Raw genomic sequence first — 18,390 nt, forward strand, 5'->3', positions numbered from 1 at the left:
CATCCGCTCCCTGCTCAACGTGGCGGGAGAGGGGAGGGGGGTGGCGGACAGGTTGCGGGGCGGGGGGAAGGTGGAAGGAATATAAGAGGGTGGGGTAGCGAGGAGGCGCGCCTACGGACGCAGCGTCGCTCCGGTACAGACCGGGACGAGTTGAGGGGCGGGGTCTCCGAGCCTAAGAGAATATAAGAATGAATGCCCATTAACCGCACACTACCTTGTTGCTCGCGCGAGGTGGGTAATTACCATCCACTAGCCGACCAGCCACTGTCCCGCCCGCAGCCTAGGACCGGCCTCACTGATACCTGACTCGCTCCGAATGCGCGCGCGCGGCTCGCGGCACTTAGTCCCGCCCCTCCATGGAAACGTGGGATTGGCGCTACACGCAGCCAATCCGCTGGCCGCGCGTTCGGCTCTGAAGGCTTCCGTAAGCTGCGCCGCGCTGGGGCTGAACCGGCGTTCGGCGGTGAGGAGACGCCGTCGTGTTGAAGCTGCTCCTACTCTGACACGGCCACCAGGAGTGGGGCGGCGGATGAGAGAGCACGAACGGCCGCAAGGGTTGTGTTGCTGCCTGCGGCGGTAGGGAGCTGCTGGCAGTCCCGAGTCAGCCTAAGAGGGAAGAGTGGGTTATGACTGTCCGCGGTGCCCTGCTTGGTGGTACCAGCCAAGTGGCCCCCAAGGCTTGCGCCCCATACCCTTGTCGTATCCCGCCCTTTACAGATGGGTAGCTCCAAGATGGAAGGGGCGGGTCAGAGGCCCTGCGGCGGTAGGGGCAGCTAAGCTTCCACTGTCTGGGAGCTCCAGTTATCGGGGTAGGCTGCCCGTGGCTGGCTGGCAAGCAGATAGACGAGGGACTCCCTAAGGGGGTGGCTGTGAGTCGCCACCCTCAAGGCACTTGCGGGGTCTGAGCCGAGAGGCTCTTAGCTGCCTGAAGTCATTGTTTGCCAGTGAGTCGGGAAACTCCCTGGAAAGGTTTTGTGAACGGAGGTAGGGTTGATACCACACCAACTTTGCCTTCCAGCTCAGATGCCTCTTTCGAGCATTTTTCTCCCATCCTATGGAAAGTGGGGAAAGTATCTTGAGTGATGATGGCATGTTCTGAGTATAATTTAGAATATAAAAGTAATGTATGAGTAGACGATGGGTGTTTAGATTAGAAAACATATTTACACGTGAAAATTCGAGACTTGCTTCGTTTTGGTGTAAGACTTGATGCCTTGCTGTGTTCCATGGATTTTTGGAGGGAGAAAGGGAGGGACACTGTATTCTAGAAGCATTTATTGGATGTGGTTATGAGAAATTCTGTCTCAGTGCCAACTCTGTAATAGAAAGGGTTTATATATTTTTCAGTCAGAGCTGTTCCAAATATAGTCTGACCCTCTTTCCCCTTTTCAATCCTGGTGGGTTTTTACCGGAATGATAAGGTGGTATTCTTCAGGGCAGTTTTGTTTTAAAGGATAATTAGATCCAAGCAAACATCATCATTAAAATAACCGGGAACTAGTATCACTTGTTTTGGTGTTCATTTTGAACACAAAAGGGAAAGGGGAAAACTTTACAAAGAAAGGAGAAAAAACTAAAATTTTAGGGCAGTTAACTAAAGTTAAAATAAGCAGAAGAAAAACTCATTGTTTTATCCTAATTGTATCACAAGAATGAGAAACAAACCTTATCCTTTGACCATCTAAATTTTCCACCACTTTGTGTTCCCCTCAAGTACAGTATTCAAAAAGGGATGATTTGAACTGGCACCCGTTTGTGGATACAACATTACATTAGCTATAGGAGTCTAGCTACTCACAATAGACTGGCCAGGTTAGCTTTGCTTTCTTTATGTTAATTTATCCTGTTGGTAAATTTAGCTCCTGAGTTTTCTCTTTGCTCTCATGATAAAAGAAAACATAGTTTTTCTCAATCAGTTTGAATATTCCTGACCATTATTTCACTTAGTAGAACCAACACGCTAAAGGACAACCTTTAGGGAAAGGGATTTTAACTTAGTTTTTCAATGAGAACCATAAAAATAAGTCTCGTTCGTCTTACTGTATAGTCACATGCTAAGAATTGTTTACTATCTTTGTCAGCATCAGCAAGTGGCATTATTTTGGAGAGTGTATGTGTTCTCTGTCAGAACAGCTAGGAAAAGATAATCCTAATTAACATTTTGTCATGTCAGAATTAGAAGAATTTACGTTTCCAGTTATGTCACTGTTGGTTCATTTCATTGCTTTCCTACAGAGCAAACATGAACGTTGGAGTTGCCCACAGCGAAGTGAATCCAAATACCCGTGTCATGAACAGTCGGGGTATGTGGCTGACATATGCGTTAGGAGTTGGCTTGCTTCATATTGTCTTACTTAGTATTCCTTTCTTCAGTGTTCCTGTTGCTTGGACCTTAACAAATGTTATACATAACCTGGTAAGAATTTCACTGTACACCAAACACTTGAAAGCTTAAGGTTTAATGGTTGTCAGGGACTGGGGGAGAAAGGAATGGGGAGTTATTGTTAAATGGGTACAGTTTCAGTTTTGTAAGATGCAAAGAGTTCTGGAGATGAAGTGTAGTGATAGTTGCACAACAGTGTGAATGTACTTTATACCATTCAACTATGCACTGAAAATGGTTAATATGGTACATTTTATGTTGTATGTTTAAACACAATTTTTTAAAAGATTAAAATTTTGTTATAAAGAAAAACACACCACAGTTTTTAAAAAAGTTTTATGAAATATAATTCACATAATATAAATTCACTCATTTAAAGTATATGGTTCAGTGATTTTTAGTATATATGACAATTTTGAAAAATTTTTAATCTGGAATATTTTTCTATCTTATATTTTTCTATCACACTTTATATTAAAACATTGGGCCATTTTTCTAAGTAAGATTTTTTTCTTATTGTCTTTATAGAATATGGAAAATAGGTCATTTCTATAAAAATTACAAGACACTAATTCAGACTACTATAATATATTAACTAGAATGCTTCAGAAGAAGTAATTATGTTTTTTTTGGTTAACTGGAGCCTTATGAACATCTTTGGTTTCAATACTTGTTAAATCTTTCTAAATTGTGTAAATATACTTTCCTGCTTCAGTCTAGAAAATTTGAGCTTAATTTTATATATGTTTCAGGATCTTATGGTGCCTTAGCTTCTTCATGTTGACTATCACTCTTCTATATTATTCAATAGCTCTACAAAGTATCAGAAGTTTGATCAACTCTGCTAACCATGTTGTGGAGCCTTGGAAATTGCCCGTTGTATTAAAAAAAAAAAAACTTGACAGTGATTTTTCTTGTCTTTAACAACTTATTAAAGTAGAATGAAGTTAATTGACTTTCAGTTGAATCCAGAGTAGTTATATATTTATTTATAAAGATATCCAAAAAATTAAGATCTTAGAATTAAGACAAAAAAATGTAGGACAAATAAATTTAAAATTAATAATTAAAATTATTATTATTTTTTTTTTTTTTTTTTCTGGAGAGTATTTGAAGTTGACTGGAAGAGAAGAAGGATGATGTGGTAGAAATAAGAGAATGTGCATTTTGTCCATTTTCAGTGATAGCCTTTGGTAGGGCAAATACTTTTTAAGTAGTGACTTCTCTGAACTATTTTACATTTATCATATCCCTTTTATTGGCATTATTTTCCTTTGGTTTTCATGGGATTACTTTTTCCTAGACACATTCTGATCTTACCTTTTCTATTTCCTCTTGTACTGTCTTCCTTCTCTTTTCCCAAGGTTTTCTTCATGTCTTCTTATGTTACTTCATCTTTCCATATTTTCAGTTTCTACCTATAGAATGCTGATGCCCATATTAATATTGCCAGATCACTTTGCACCTTAAACCAAACAAGTATAAATTGAACTCATTCACAATCTATTCCTTAAACCCACAATCTCTTCCTCTGACTTTGTTCCTAAATGCATCACTGTCTGTCCAGTAAGCCAAGCCAGATAGCGGAACGTCAAAGGAGAAGTGGTTAATATAATGTATCATCCAAACAGACTGTGTTGAGAGTAAAAGGGAACTCTGGTAATACATGTAAACTCCAAGAGAATACGTGTAAATCAGGACTGTCCATGCAAACTAGCATATGTGGTCATTCTAGTCTTATGATAACTCTTTTTCCTTTATATTCCATGTTTATTTAGTAAAGCCGTGTCTTTTCTACTGCTTTACTGTCTCTCAACTTGATCCCCACTGTCATTGCTGTAATTCATACGCTTATTTTTCTCAGGTGGATTACTCTAATGGGTAAATGGTCTCCTTGTTGCTCTGCTACTCCCCTCCATTCCAGCTTGGTAGAGTGATAGTTTTGAAATGCATGTCTGCTCAAGTCACACTCTAGGTTCTTCAGTGATTCTCTGTTACATTCATAGTAAAATGCAATTTCCTTGTGTGGTATACAAGACCAGTTCATAACTGCAGAGGCAAGAAAGGGACTCAATATTATCTTAGCCCATCGCCAAACACAAGTTATGTTCTAATAATAATTGAAATCATTTTGCTCTCACCCTTTTGCTTTCACTTAGGCTCTTCTTCCACTATTTTAATGCCCCTTCCTTCTTCCTGCTCTGCTTGACTGATTCCTACTTGTCTCTGAAAACTACTCAAGTATCATCTCCTCCAAGAAGCTACAAAACTCTCATGCATTCTTTTATCATGTATTTGATAGTTTTATAATTAGTAGTTAATCTGTTTGTTTGTTTTTAATTTCTGTATCTTTGAACACCTACTTAAATGTTTGCTGAATAAATTAATTTGTATTGTCATGGAATTTTTCCTTCTCCAGTGATACATATATTAAACATACTTTAGAAGTCATCTCTGCCCGTGTTTTTAATTTGGGTGAACAGTATATGACAGTGGATAAAGGATAGGTAATTTACAACATGAAGGGAAGCAAACTTCTGACTTTTTAGTTTACCACACTAAACCTAACTAACCAGCCGTAGCTGTAGCAATTATATGACTCCAAATTAAGCTTCTTTTGAAGGTAGCCTATATTAAACCAATTAAAAATGTGGAATACATGCCGAATGCTTTTAAATGTGGGAAAATAGACCTAATTATTATCCTTGGTTAGAAAAAATATTCTGAATCATAAATAGAAATCTACAGTGGTTGTTTTTATTCAGTGCTACAGTTCACTCTAAGAAGTATTAATACTTTGCCAAATTTTTTGTCTAGCTTTTAAAGTGAATGAGAATTCTCTTGGTATTGAGTCAGTAAATATTTGTTAAGGGCTAACCATGAGCTGTGTACCTTTTTCCTAATTCTTTGGATGTGGGTTTCAATCAGTCGTCACAAATTTTATAGAAAAATTATTAAAGATTAAAATAATGTAGTAGAAGACACATGGTTAGATGAGATTTTAATTTTTCATTGAAAATGATATATCAAATAAATGGAATATTCTAAATACTGGTGAGTTCATGTGGTTTGAAGGAAATACCAAGAGGATTATTGTTCTCTTTGATAATTCTAACATACATGGTCTAAGTAGAGAGTCTTAACTTTTTTGGGTCGTGTACTCCTGAGAATTGAAAACATCCAATTTCTGTTTCCTAATCTCCTTTAAAGCCCATGTAAAAATGGTTTCCTTGTGCTTAAAGAATAAACATTCCTTGGCTTAAGGTCATCTTGGCTTAATATCTAATACTCGCTGTATACCAGCCTTTGTTCCTGAAGTATTCATGCCAGTGGGAAGCCAAACATTTTGTAAATGACTCCAGCACAATATAATGTGCTATAATAAAACTATTTTCAATAAACTTCTATACAACCCGGTAGGCAGGAGGTCACTACTAATGAGGAGGGCTCCGCTGAGGAGTTGTCATTTGAACTAAACCTTTAGGAATAAGATAGTTGACAAGGTATTGTCAAGTTTTTGCCTAGCAACAAGGAATGTTTTCCTCCTCTGCATTTCCTAAGTATTCTCATTATACTTTTGATAGCAAATTCTGCCCTACATTCTAGTTGTTTATGCATATTTTTCTCCCTTACTATCTCTTCAAAGATCAGACTTTTTAATTTTTAAGGCTGTGTTTCATATATGCATACATGTCCTGTATCTTGTACATTAAACCACTTATTAATATTTGTTGAGTTAACCAATTGAAAATGAGTCCATTTCTCTTGAGCTTAAGTATTATTGCAGCTAAACAACTTTTTAATTGCCTAATGAAATTAAGAAGTAGACTAAGCTTTGAAAAGAAGGCCTCTCTCAACATAGTATAATAATATAAAATTTCAAATCACTAATTTTTCTCTTTTTTCCACATATTTATTAGAAGTAGCAAAAATGACATGACATTATGATTTCTAGTGGAGAACACTGTTTCATGATAATCTTTTGGCTTTATTCTTTTATCCGTTTCTCAGACTGTGATCTTACAGTGAAGCACTACCTATCAGTCTAAATGAGTATCACAATCTCAAGGAAACCAAGTCTAGTGTACATTGTTTTTTTCCTATTTAACCACAAAATTAGCGGTTTAAACATCACTTGACAGATTGGCTTTTAGTAATTTTTTTTTTAAAACTAACTTCAAAAGAAACACGATTGAGGCACAGTTGTTATTTTAAAAGCAAATTGAGTTGATTATTATACATATTACATCAAACCATCTTTATTGCTTTGGAAGAGAACTATTGGAACACAAAGTCCTAATATTAAATACTTTCAAAACCATGTGCCTTGATATAGAGATTTTATTATTATTATTTACCAATATATATGTTTTATCCTTTTAAAATATCAGATTTACTAATGTGACACTCTACAATTTCCTACACATTAGGAAAAAGATAAGTTACCTATTTCCTAATCAGAAAGGTGTTAGAAAATCTAAATGTAATGATAAAAAGGTACCCTGATGTTCCTTTTTGTTTATTTTCAATTTAACAAGAGATGAAAACAGGTTACACTTGGTTGACCTGTTAGTAGTTTTCTCCAAATAATATTTATATGCTCTTGCAAGTTTTATTTTATGATGAAGAAATTGACCACAGCCTTTCCCAATATTATGAAAGCTTAAAACGAGCTGTTAAGTCATATGCTCCATCACAAGTAGTCTGGAAATATCTTAATACTTACTGAAAAAAATCAGTTTTGTTTTAGATATTGATTATATGCCCCCTTGCTTGTTTTCCAGGGGATGTATGTCTTTTTGCATGCAGTAAAAGGAACACCTTTTGAAACCCCTGACCAAGGTAAAGCAAGGCTCCTAACTCATTGGGAACAACTGGACTATGGAGTGCAGTTTACATCTTCACGGAAGTTTTTCACAATTTCTCCAATAATTCTGTAAGTGGTGGAAATTTTTAGGTATGGGGAGGATTGGATAAGAGGAAGCTATCTTTTATTAGATTGTATTTAAATTAGAAATATTTTGTTGAAAACCTATATTCATAAATACCTACCTCAGAGTACAAAATGCAGGCAAAATCTTTAACAATTTGGTAATAAATGAGTTTTCACTTCAGTCAATAACATATGGAGACTCTTAGATGCTCATCAGTATTCCTAGACAATCTAGGATATACAGGTCAAATATATTGTAGCTTGTATCTATAAGTTGCTTACAGGAAAAATAAACACATAATCTTATTTATATTCCACTATCAGAGAAATCTCCCTAAAGAAGGATTTGGATGATATCAGACAAATTTCACTGACTACCTGCCTCATTTGGATGCTCAAACTCCTTGGGAGATACAGTATGATTTAGAGAAGAGAGAAGTTAGGCTTTCATTATAGGACAGACCTGGGTTGAATCCTTTATCACTCAACCAGCTTGGTTTGCTCATAAAATGAAATTTTAGCCAATGACACCTAACTCGGTCCGATGCCATAAGAAATAAATGAGATGACATCTATCTGTAACGCATCTAACCTTATAAATGGTATCTAATTTCCTCCTATTACCTGATATTCAGGGCCCTCCACAAAATGGTTCCTACTCATTTTTATTGATGTTCATATTTTACCCCCGCCCAATTCCTACCTTCTCAAACTCTTCTAAGCACCATTTCTTGAATACTTTATGTATAGCTCTATTTCAGTTCCTTTGTTCAAATCACGTCTCCTACTTGAAATGCCTTCTCCTTTCTTAAGTATGTCTTATTCTTTCAAGATTTAAATTCCACCTCTTCAGTGATGTCTTTTCTTGAGCACCCAACCTTCATTGATAATGCTCTGCTTAGAACTCCCATAGTAGTTGATAGTTATCCCTTCTTTATGCCACTTTGTATTATTTTTCTGGTATTATGTTTTATTTTATTTCTGTAAAGAATATGTGAATGCATAGATTGATTTGAATTCCACACTCAGTACATTTGCTTATGTATAATAAATATTTCACATATATATTAAACATTTTCTACCACATAGCTTATATATAATAACATATCCACAATAGAATCATTGCACTGTGGAGTATCTGGAAAGATTTCTTAGAGGCATTAAAATTCCTTGAACTAAGACTTAAGGTAGGGTAGGTTTTAGATGTTCAAGAAAAGGCATTTTCAAATGAAAGCAATAAGGTGATCCTAAAGAGGTAGGTTTCTTTTTCCATATATAGCATTTTGAAGATTTTTTAAAATTGTTTTAACCCCATATAAAATGAATGTCAAAAGAAAAATGATTTGAATGTTCTAACAGATAAATATAGTAACAAGAAAAATGGTTATTCAAACATTCCTAAATTTGGATTTTAGCTGTACTGCTTTCTAGCTATGCTATGTGACTTGGCTATTTTCTTGAAAGCCTCAGTCTTCTCATTTATAAAACGTTGAGGATTGCATTATAATACATGCAAAAATGTTGAGGATTGCATTGTAATACATGTATAATATACTGAATTTTCAATAAGAGCTGTCACAAAAAGGTCAGTTGAGGTGTACCTGTGTAAAACATTCATATTTCTAAAAACATTTTTGACCCACAGGTATGATTTCAAATATTCCGTTTTTAAATTCCTCATATAACTGAAGAAATAGCATTAAAGCCATCTATATAGCATTGATACTTGTCAGGGTGCTTTCACATTTTCTTATTCGATCATCATTTGTCAGGTAGGTAGAATGTTATCCCAGATTTTTAGATAAAGAAACAGTCTCGAATGTTTTACCTTGTTCCAGATCTTGGCAGCTAGTTGGAGTAAAGAGCCCAGATTAAACATTAAACTTCTAGCTTCTAGTACAGGTCTCTATCCAGTATACTCTTTGGCAAATAAATTCTGTCACACTGATTCCCACCTAGTTTTGTATCTCCTTGGAGGCTGTATAGGTTTTTTAAAGAGTCCAGTAATTTTCCTATAATCTACACACACAATTAGTTTTCATTAAAAGACAAAACGGGGATATATGCTATGGTATGGTAAGGATAAGCCATTCCAAGAGGATTTATTATTTTCAGTATATCAGATTATAAATGAAATGCATTCTGGTGATGGGAAATCAAATGAGCTTACTAAATGCAAGTGATATCCCATTTTGTTCAGTGAACAGAGTATAAAAATAGTCTTCAAATATATGAAAGTAGGAAGAAAGGCTTTAAAGGAAAGATTGAGAACTATGGGTTATTCTCAAGAAAGAATTTTCAGATTATTGTATAGTTTATGAAGTAGGTGGAAGAATATAGAATTTCTCAATTTAGATGATTCTAAAAATGATGTATACAGCTCTCTATGGAGTTTTTAGTCATACTTAAAGATAGTTTTTTTTTCCCTGACCATATCTAACCACTTATCACCCCTTATGAGAAACTAATGGCAGTACTTAGTGAAAAGCTATAAGAATATTTTCTTGTGTACTCTGAAAGCACTAATTAGACAAACACCCATATACAATCTAACTTCTTAGTTATGATTAAGGTATGATATTTTATTCTTTACATCCTATCTATATTAGGACACTGTTAGGATCCAGATGATGTGTCTGTATTCTGATGAACCCTTGGATAAAACTAGACATTCTGACTTGGTTTATGTTCTTACAGGTGGCTTAGGCTTGTTAAAACAAATTCTCAGATGTTGGGTGTCTTTGAATATGTATGTATATTCATATACATTTTATAGCAAAACAGCTGGAATTTTATATCAATGTCTTTCAGGTTTCCAGTCAGACTGATTATAAACCTGTTCACCTATAGTATGGAAATGAGACCATCAAAAGGGCAATCTAGTATTTGTTTTCTTTCAAAGATACTAATTGTACTAATACACTAATACCCCATGTTCCACAACTTTACAGCAGTGGTTCTTAACTTTTGGTGGGTCACAAAACCCTTTGAGAATGATAGATCCCTTGGAGATGGATCTTTTCTTCAGAAACATACACCTGATATTTCAGGGAGCATATGAACCCTAGATTGAAAGCCTACTTTAAAGGACACTAAGTAGCAAACATATTCTATTAAATGCTTTTAACATAATTGCAGAAATGCAAAATGCATATTTGCCTCCATTAAACAAATATTTAAATCCCAAATAAAGTTAATTTAGGTCCCGAAACTAAACTGTTTCTTCTTGTCTTAGTGCTCAAAATGATTCTGCTCTTAGGTATTAATGTTTCAGTAGCTTTTTTTCTACCTTTAAATTAAAAAAAAAAAAAAAGTAATTTTATTTTTAGATGTAATATATATTCTTTTATTTCTGCAGATATTTCCTGGCAAGTTTCTATACGAAGTATGATTCAACTCACTTCATCCTAAACACAGTTTCTCTCCTGAGTGTGCTAATTCCCAAAATGCCACAGCTACATGGTGTTCGGATCTTTGGAATTAATAAGTATTGAGAAGTTTTGAAACTGAAGAAAAATTTTTACAGCTAATGAGTTGCCTGTAAGGAAAGAGTGGTTAGTAAACTGCACTGTTTCTTGTGTGAAATGAAGGGTATTTACATTGGAGAGCCAATTGCTGGTTCTTCATATGCTGTTTTGAAGTGCAGAATTTTACTAGAGGATGCCTGTGTTTAACGCATCTGGTATATTTCTGAAGCGAGGCTTTATAGGCAGGCTGGGCAGGCCCAGCTTATAAGTTAAATGGCTCTAAAGTGAAGATGTAGCAGATAAATCCAAGGACATGAGAGATTTATAAGAAACTAAGACCAATTTCGCTTATAAAGAATGAGCATTTGTGTTAGGAAAAGAAAATTTCCAATCATTCAGTCATGGTCAGTTTAAGTTGACTTTTATGGAAACCATAATCATCTCTTTACAAGTTTACTGTAGGCTGTTTTTTTTAAATACCGTCCATATTCCTCTTGTGTTATAGAAGAGGATATTTACCCTTTTGTTTCCTTCCCTATGAGTATGCTTTTTTGTTTTGCTGGCTCAGCATTGTGTGTTGATAGATGAAGTCATTTTTTACATTTATGAAGTTACTGAGTTCTCGAAGGTTTACTTTCATGACTGATCGGTGATAGAAGATAGCCAGGAATTTTACAAACAGCCTCTGAGTCAGCCATCTAATTTTGGAGCAAAGTGGGTTTTGTTGCCTTTACAGACACAAGGCTGCCAAACCAATTAAGAAAATAATTTATTTCACACGGTTCAAGTATATGGTAATTTAAAAGTCTCTGCTTATTTGATTGAGCAATCGAATTGTTAAAGTCAGTTACTCTTTAAAAAAGGATACATAAAATGGGCAACTATATAGCCAACCTGTGATATGGCAAAAACTACTTCTCTAGCAATAGTACCAAAACAAATACTGGAGTCTTTTAGCAGGCAAGGAGCAAAAGATAACATCATCTTTTCTTAGTCCTCCAGTTCTCAGTCCCCACATTTTGCCCATTAATATTTTGGCTTTTAATACATTAGTCTTAGTATAGATAACCCAATATGGTAACTATTTCCAAAGCAGCAACCATACTGAATTCTTGTGGCTTATAGAAGCTTTCTATAGTTGCTAATGTTATTGCAAGAAATGACTATATACTACTTTGAGAAGTAAGTATGTCCAAAAAACAAAGTTCTGATAAGTCATGAAATGTAAATCTTAGTAATGCTTGTAAACAAAATTGAGTGAAAAGAGTTATAAATCAATTTAAAAATCAGTTTGTTTCAATAAACTGGCTTTTGGGGGTGTAGTGATCATTGTTTTGTATTTCAGAAGTATTGACTTTAGAAATCACTCGTGTGATAACACCTTTGTATGTTTGTCTTTCCCATGTATTTTTAAATAATCAGTAATCTACACTTCAATAAAAATTGTTTTTAGTGTAGAATTATTACATTCTCTGTCCAAATTCAGTCATCAGCATTACACTCGTATTTTTCAAAAGTTTTTATAAGCAACTGAATTTGTAAAATTAAGGTAGTTAAAAATATTTTTCTTTATTTTAAAGTTTATCTCAAAAGGCTTACATTTTTTGCACAGACTTCAGAGATAGAAATCTAGCTCTAATCCAGGCCTTTTGCCTATTTCCCTGCTTTCACCCTTCAATGTTTTAAAAATATTTATTCAATAGATATTTGAGGGCCCACTGTTGAAGGTATTATTTTAGGTACTGTGTATACAATTTGTAAACAAGACAAACCAAGTCCTTTCCTTATGTGCTAACATTCAAGTTGGAGAACATATAATAAGTAAATAAACAACATATTATTGATAAATGCCACTGGGGAGAGGAATAAAGCAGGTGAATGAAAGGCAGGGCAACCCACCTCAGAAAGGACTTCCCTGTAGATTCTAACTAAAGTGACCCTACTAATGGACATAGACTTTGCTGATGTATAGGTAATGACAAATATTAAGGCAGGAATGAGTGTGTTGTGTGTGAGGAAAAGCAAGACAGCTACTAGGGGTAGAAGGGAGTAATAAGGAGCATGAGAATGGTAGCAAATGAGGAGTAGGTAGGGGTCAGATCATATCACACTTTTTAGACCAAAGCAATGAGCAAATTTTATGCTAAGCTTGACAAAGCCATTGGAGATTTTCACATAGATTAAAAGGATTTCCTTTTTTTTTTTTTTTTTAAGGTTAGAGCTAATGTTGAGAATAAACTGTAAGGGAATCAGAAATAGGAAAAATAGGAAGCTACTATAAGCAAAAGGTAGATTAGGGAAAGGGCTGATGAAGTGGTGAGAAGTGGTCAGATTTGGTCTATATTTTGCAAGTACAGCTCATGAGACACTGATGTGTTGAATGTGGGGAAGGGAAGGGGATTAAAATAACCTAGTTTTTTGGGCTTAATGCTTAGGTGAATGGTTATTAAATGTGGAAACTGTTCCCAGTATCGAAGATTTGTTCAGTTTAATGTAAACAAACTAAAAAAACATTTTTAAAACAATCTATAATGACTGTTATTTGCAACAAAATAAATTGTTATGTAATAATAGCTCCTAACTTCAAGTCTGGAGATTTAATGGCAATTTCTAATTAGGCATGAGCTCAGAAATGCCATTTATTGGTGAATCTTTCCTGCAGCAGTTATTACTGTGGAGTTCCAATAGTAGGTTTCTATTTCTCTCATTCCTTCTACATTTATTTATTGGAATCCTTCTGTAAAAGGATGATTTTTCCCTTTTCCATTTATTCGATCATTCATATTATTATAGACTCATGGATATTTTATTCTTTGGTTTATAATCCATTATTATCATTATTTATTGTTCACATTGTCTTCCAGCTTTGGCCATTGGGAGCCAAAATTCCCAATGAAACTTTCCAAGTTAGCTTATGTGTCCTTTTGACTTTCCTATTTTATTTTTTTAAACATAGAACTATATTTTTTTAGGTTTACAGCACTATTGTCTTTTAAACTATAAATTCTTGAGGGGCATAATAACATCTCCTTACCTAATACCTGTGTGAATTAGCTTTATAGAGTTACACAATGCTAAAAATTGGAAAAGACATCAACCCCCTATATAATTCAATCCCCTACCATATCTTGAATTTTCATTAACCACCATTCCTCCATTCAGATCTGTGATAGTGCTAATAAAGGAGGGCTTAAAACTAACAAGGCTGCATTTTTATAATGGAATTTATAACTTGTTTTACTCTGAGCCATAATCTAATCTTCATTCTGTATAACAACTATAACTTTTAAACTCTTACCAACAGCACTGAATAAACATTACCAGAGCCATCACCATTTTCCATATGATATGGTTTCAAATTTCTCCCACTATCCTGGTAATTCTGCTCCCAGTTTATAATATAGCACCAGAGCTTACTACAAGAGGTGAAAAGATGTGATGTCACTACAATAGCTCCACTTTCCTTGTTCTGAATACTTTTTTAAATACAGCCTAATATCCTCCTTTTAGCTATTTTACTAGTTCATTTTATGATCACTAAAATCTCAAGTCTTCAACATGTAATGCTGTTAACTGATAATTTTCCCTTCGTGTACTTATTTAATGGGTTTATTAAACCAAAGTTTAAGATTTCTATTTTTCCTATAGGACTTCATCTTGTTAGATTTTAGCCTATTGATTCATCCTGTCTAGCTCAAGTTAAGTTTCGATTGTCATGCAATATATTTCTCCTACCTTAGGTCTCCTATAAATATATATCGCCAGTAAATATGACCCCAAAATACCATCATGCTGATCCTGAAGAAGACAAATGCAGGAGCCTGGTAAAGACCAGAACAATTTGATAATCTTTTCTACAGGACATAGACAAGAGTAATTCCCCAAACAGTTACATGGATATTACGTGTTGATGTGGGAAATGTAAGCAGGTTCTGTACTGGGAAGACAGGTCTAGGTAAAATACTCTAAAAAGAAGTTTAAAGTAGCATTGTGCAGGGAAAGAAATGGGCAAAGAGCAAAGATAAACTCCATTTTGCTTGATGTCAAAAAGAAAAGTAGTGAGATATTTTTCACTGATTTTAGTTCCAGTTAAAAAAAATTCATCAAGTAGTTATATGAAGTTTAAATTTTTTTCACTTAACTACAAATGAAGGCATGAGAAATACAAATATCCAGTTTAGAATATTGACTATTTTAGATATACAGCACACAATTCAACTGTATTTGGTGATGCTTTATCTCTTAAATTGGGTGTTGGGTTCAAAGAAATGTATCATTGACACTTTTTCATTATCTGAAATATTTTATAATTTAAAAGTAGTTTAGAAAAAATATATTTGAATTTTATGTTTGGCATAGCGGTGTAATTCCATTTTTTGATTAATTCAAGCCCTGATAACTAATGGTTATACAGGAGCAACAAAGAGATTTTAAGTTTAGCAGATAAGCCAAGTTTATCACTATGTCCTTTCACTAACTACATAATTATATAAATAATTCTTCTCAAATACAAGAATTATAGTAAAGAAACTACATCATTAACACTGTAGAATGAACTCTTGAAAATATAAACTAAGGAATTTTATAGTATATAACTTTTCTGACTTTCCAATTATGTAGTCATAAATTTTTATTGACACTTTTTGAAAACCTTTCAAATTTTGCAAAAATTATGTTGACCATATTATCAAGAAGATAAGCATGCATTATTCATTTTATAATTTTTTCTAATGGGAACAGAAAAGCTAGATGATTTATTAGCTTTTGCCCATTATACCACCACTACATAAAAACCTGAAACAGTGATCCTGCTTTGAAACACTTGGCCCTCCTATGAATTTTTATCATGACACTTAACAGTCATAGGGAGTGTACAGGAGCAACAAAGAGATTCACTCTCTCTGTTCCATGCCCAAAACACATAACCTCACATACTTGAAAAATTAGATCATCTGAGTATGGCAATTTCTCAAACAGAATTACCATATGATCCAGCAATTTCATTTCTGGGCATATACCCAAAAGAAATGAAAGCAGAAACTCGAAAAGAGGTTTACACAACGCATGTTTATAGCAGCATTATGCACAATAGAAGAAGGTGGAAGCAAGTGTCCATTGAAGGATGAATAGCTAAACAAAATGAGGCATATACATACAATGGAATATTACTTAGCTTTAAAAGGAAGGAAATTCTGACACCTGCTACAACATTGGGTGAATCTTGATGTTAATGCTAAGTGAAATAAGCTAGTCACAAAAGGACAGATACTGTATAATCCCACATATATGAAGTACCAAGAAGTAGTCAAAGTCATAAAGACAAAGAATGGTGGTTGCCAGGGGCTGAGGAGAAGGTGAAATAGGGAATTAGTGTCTAATGGATACAGAATTTCAGTTAGGGAAGATTAAAAAGTTTGGAGATGGATGGTAGTGATGGTCACACAACACAAATGTACTTAATGCCACTGAACTGTATACCTATAAATGATGTAAATAGTAAATTTTGTTACATATACTTTACCACAATGAAAAAAATTAGGATAAATTTGAAAACAAACAGTGGCTCAGCAAACAAAAAGCAAAATATCTTCCAAAGATGAGAACTGATTGCCAGTATTACCATTAATGAAAGAATGTTTCACATCAAAAGAGGTATTTGTCAGCAAAGAAACTTAAAGAGGAGAAAGGCAAATGGTTTTATCTTTAGCACAATCCAACCTGTGAAGAATGTTAAGAGAAGTATGTGACTCAGGTGGGAAGGGGTGCATCAGGCTTGAGATATTAGCCATTAAGAGCACCAAACTCATTTCTATTGCTTTTATTTTATATTTCCCAAACAATCTTCTGACCATAATTTGGATCTGGCTTTCATTGTAAGTTGGTCAACACAGAAAAGGTGAGGACCAGCAAGTTCAACTATCCTAGCTCCTTGATTGTAGCATTTCTCATTAATAAATTAGCATTATGGTTTTTACACAGCAGTTTATTAGCGAATTGAATGTGTGACTAACCACCCCAGAGTCCAGTCTCTTCCAAATCTGATAAAGCAATTTCGAGGCTAGATAACAGATATTGAAACCCAGCAATCACACCAAGGTCCTGCTAGGCTATGGATACATCTGTGGCAAGCTACACCACCTTCTCCAAGCAACTTCCTTTTCTCAGTGCACACTTTTCATAACGCTGTGTTGCAGTTCCTTGTTATTAAACTCGGTTTCTTGAAGATACGGAATGAATCTTTTATCTCTAACCAATAAAGTTCCTAGCACAAAGGGAACCCAATAAATATGTAATGAAATAAAATCCAGTTTAGTAAGACATAATTAGGAAATGAATACTGTGAAGAATCTTTTATATATGATTTTTCTATAATGCTTACAAGTGGAAAAACAAAAGCAGAAACAAAATAAGCATATTTAGATTCATTCTGAATTCAATTCAAGTTGAAGTTACAGTGGATAGGTCACATTTCATTGAGAATGCCCATGAGTGGCACATAAACCATTTGATGTGAGCTGATGAAAGTCCAGTCAAGCCCCAGAGAGTACACATGCATTTCCCCCCAAAATTTCTCTAGTACAATAAATAACATGGAAAATGTATACCTTCACTTGTTAAATATGTGGGACTGGTATAGTGCCATTTCTTTCTACTACTCACGTACACTCAATCAAAAGAGGAATAAAGTTCTTTCCTAATGTGTCCTACTAGAATTCTGCTGTTTCACATAATGTAGCATTCAGACACTAGCCAATGGTGCCTAGATGAAGACTTTTACCAGTGATAACTAGCACACACAACAGGGATAACTTGAAAGCACAGGAAAGCATTGAGACACATCTGTCAAACATAACCCAAATTGCAAGAAAACAGTTCCATATGTGAAAGGTTTTATGTTCAGGCTAGATTCCAGTGCATAGTAGAAAATATCCTTTGACCTATCATATCCAATCAGACAGGATGACTAACTTTTCTTAACCGTTAGGACTTAATTTTTCTTTTTTCTTCTTGTAGGTCAACAATGAAGCCCAGGGAAAATATAAGTTATTTTATCTTCTGGCAGTCAAGAAAACACTCCAGAGCCAAATGGCCTGATTTCTAGCTCTACACTTACTAGTGTTTGATCTGCGAGTCACCCAAGCTCTATGGACTAGTTGCTTCTTCTGTAACATGAGGACAATAAACTACATCATGGAATTGTAGGGAGGATTAAATAAATTAATCTGCAACAGTGCCTGGCACAGGCGCATAACAAGTGCCACTTTATTCATTATGATTATCATCACACATAAATGAAATTTTTGAAAAATATAAGTTCCACCTAAAAAATTCCAAAATATCCTGGTAATTCTTAATTTATATATCTCTATCTACCCCTAGACTATAGCTGCTGACTTTTCAACTGTGATTTATTCATCTTTTATACCATGAGTTTCACGCCATACAAGGCACAGGTATATGTGCCAGCCCTGTCCAAATTCATTTATAAGGTCCTTGCTTAGTAAAACCTTAAAGCCTAGCAAGGAAGAAGAAAGCCTCTTGAGATAAATCTATTAAACAAATGATAATAAGTTCACATACCAATAAAAACAAACAAAAAAAAGTGG

General features: G+C 34.7%; 2 protein-coding genes across 6 annotated transcripts in view; one reads left to right on the forward strand and one right to left on the reverse strand.

The window, feature by feature from the left end:
• The window catches only part of PMS1 (PMS1 homolog 1, mismatch repair system component), a 62,200-nt gene extending 61,865 nt beyond the window's left edge, over nt 1-335 (reverse strand). Inside the window, exon 1 of one of the 2 annotated variants that reach the window (XM_036236090.1) lies at nt 215-335. The gene's annotated coding sequence lies outside the window, so the exon portion shown is untranslated. The remainder of the gene's footprint in view (nt 1-214) is intronic. The other variant, XM_016147107.2, reaches the window with a different exon arrangement.
• On the forward strand, nt 296-12,246 carry ORMDL1 (ORMDL sphingolipid biosynthesis regulator 1). 4 transcript variants are annotated; one of them, XM_016147515.2, is made up of 4 exons: nt 419-576; nt 2,236-2,416; nt 7,168-7,319; nt 10,675-12,246. In XM_016147515.2, the coding sequence occupies exons 1-4, from the start codon at nt 530-532 to the stop codon at nt 10,808-10,810; spliced, it is 516 nt and encodes a 171-aa protein (XP_016003001.1). In that variant the 5' UTR covers nt 419-529; the 3' UTR covers nt 10,811-12,246. The 4 variants fall into 4 exon arrangements, with proteins under 4 accessions (XP_036091984.1, XP_016003001.1, XP_016003069.1 ...); XM_016147583.2 differs by having other exon boundaries at nt 507-613; XM_036236093.1 differs by lacking the exon at nt 419-576 and adding an exon at nt 626-984.
• Nucleotides 12,247-18,390: the final 6,144 nt, after the last annotated feature.

This window comes from Rousettus aegyptiacus, unplaced genomic scaffold, assembly GCF_014176215.1.
Source record: "Rousettus aegyptiacus isolate mRouAeg1 unplaced genomic scaffold, mRouAeg1.p scaffold_m13_p_2, whole genome shotgun sequence".
NCBI lineage: Eukaryota > Metazoa > Chordata > Mammalia > Chiroptera > Pteropodidae > Rousettus > Rousettus aegyptiacus.

Coding starts and splice junctions, on each gene's coding strand:
- ORMDL1 (XM_016147515.2), top strand. CDS start 530: ATGAGAGAGCACGAACGGCCGCAAGGGTTGTGTTGCTGCCTGCGGCG. Junction 577..2,235: donor TTGTGTTGCTGCCTGCGGCG/GTAGGGAGCTGC, acceptor GCTTTCCTACAG/AGCAAACATGAACGTTGGAG. Junction 7,320..10,674: donor ACAATTTCTCCAATAATTCT/GTAAGTGGTGGA, acceptor TTATTTCTGCAG/ATATTTCCTGGCAAGTTTCT.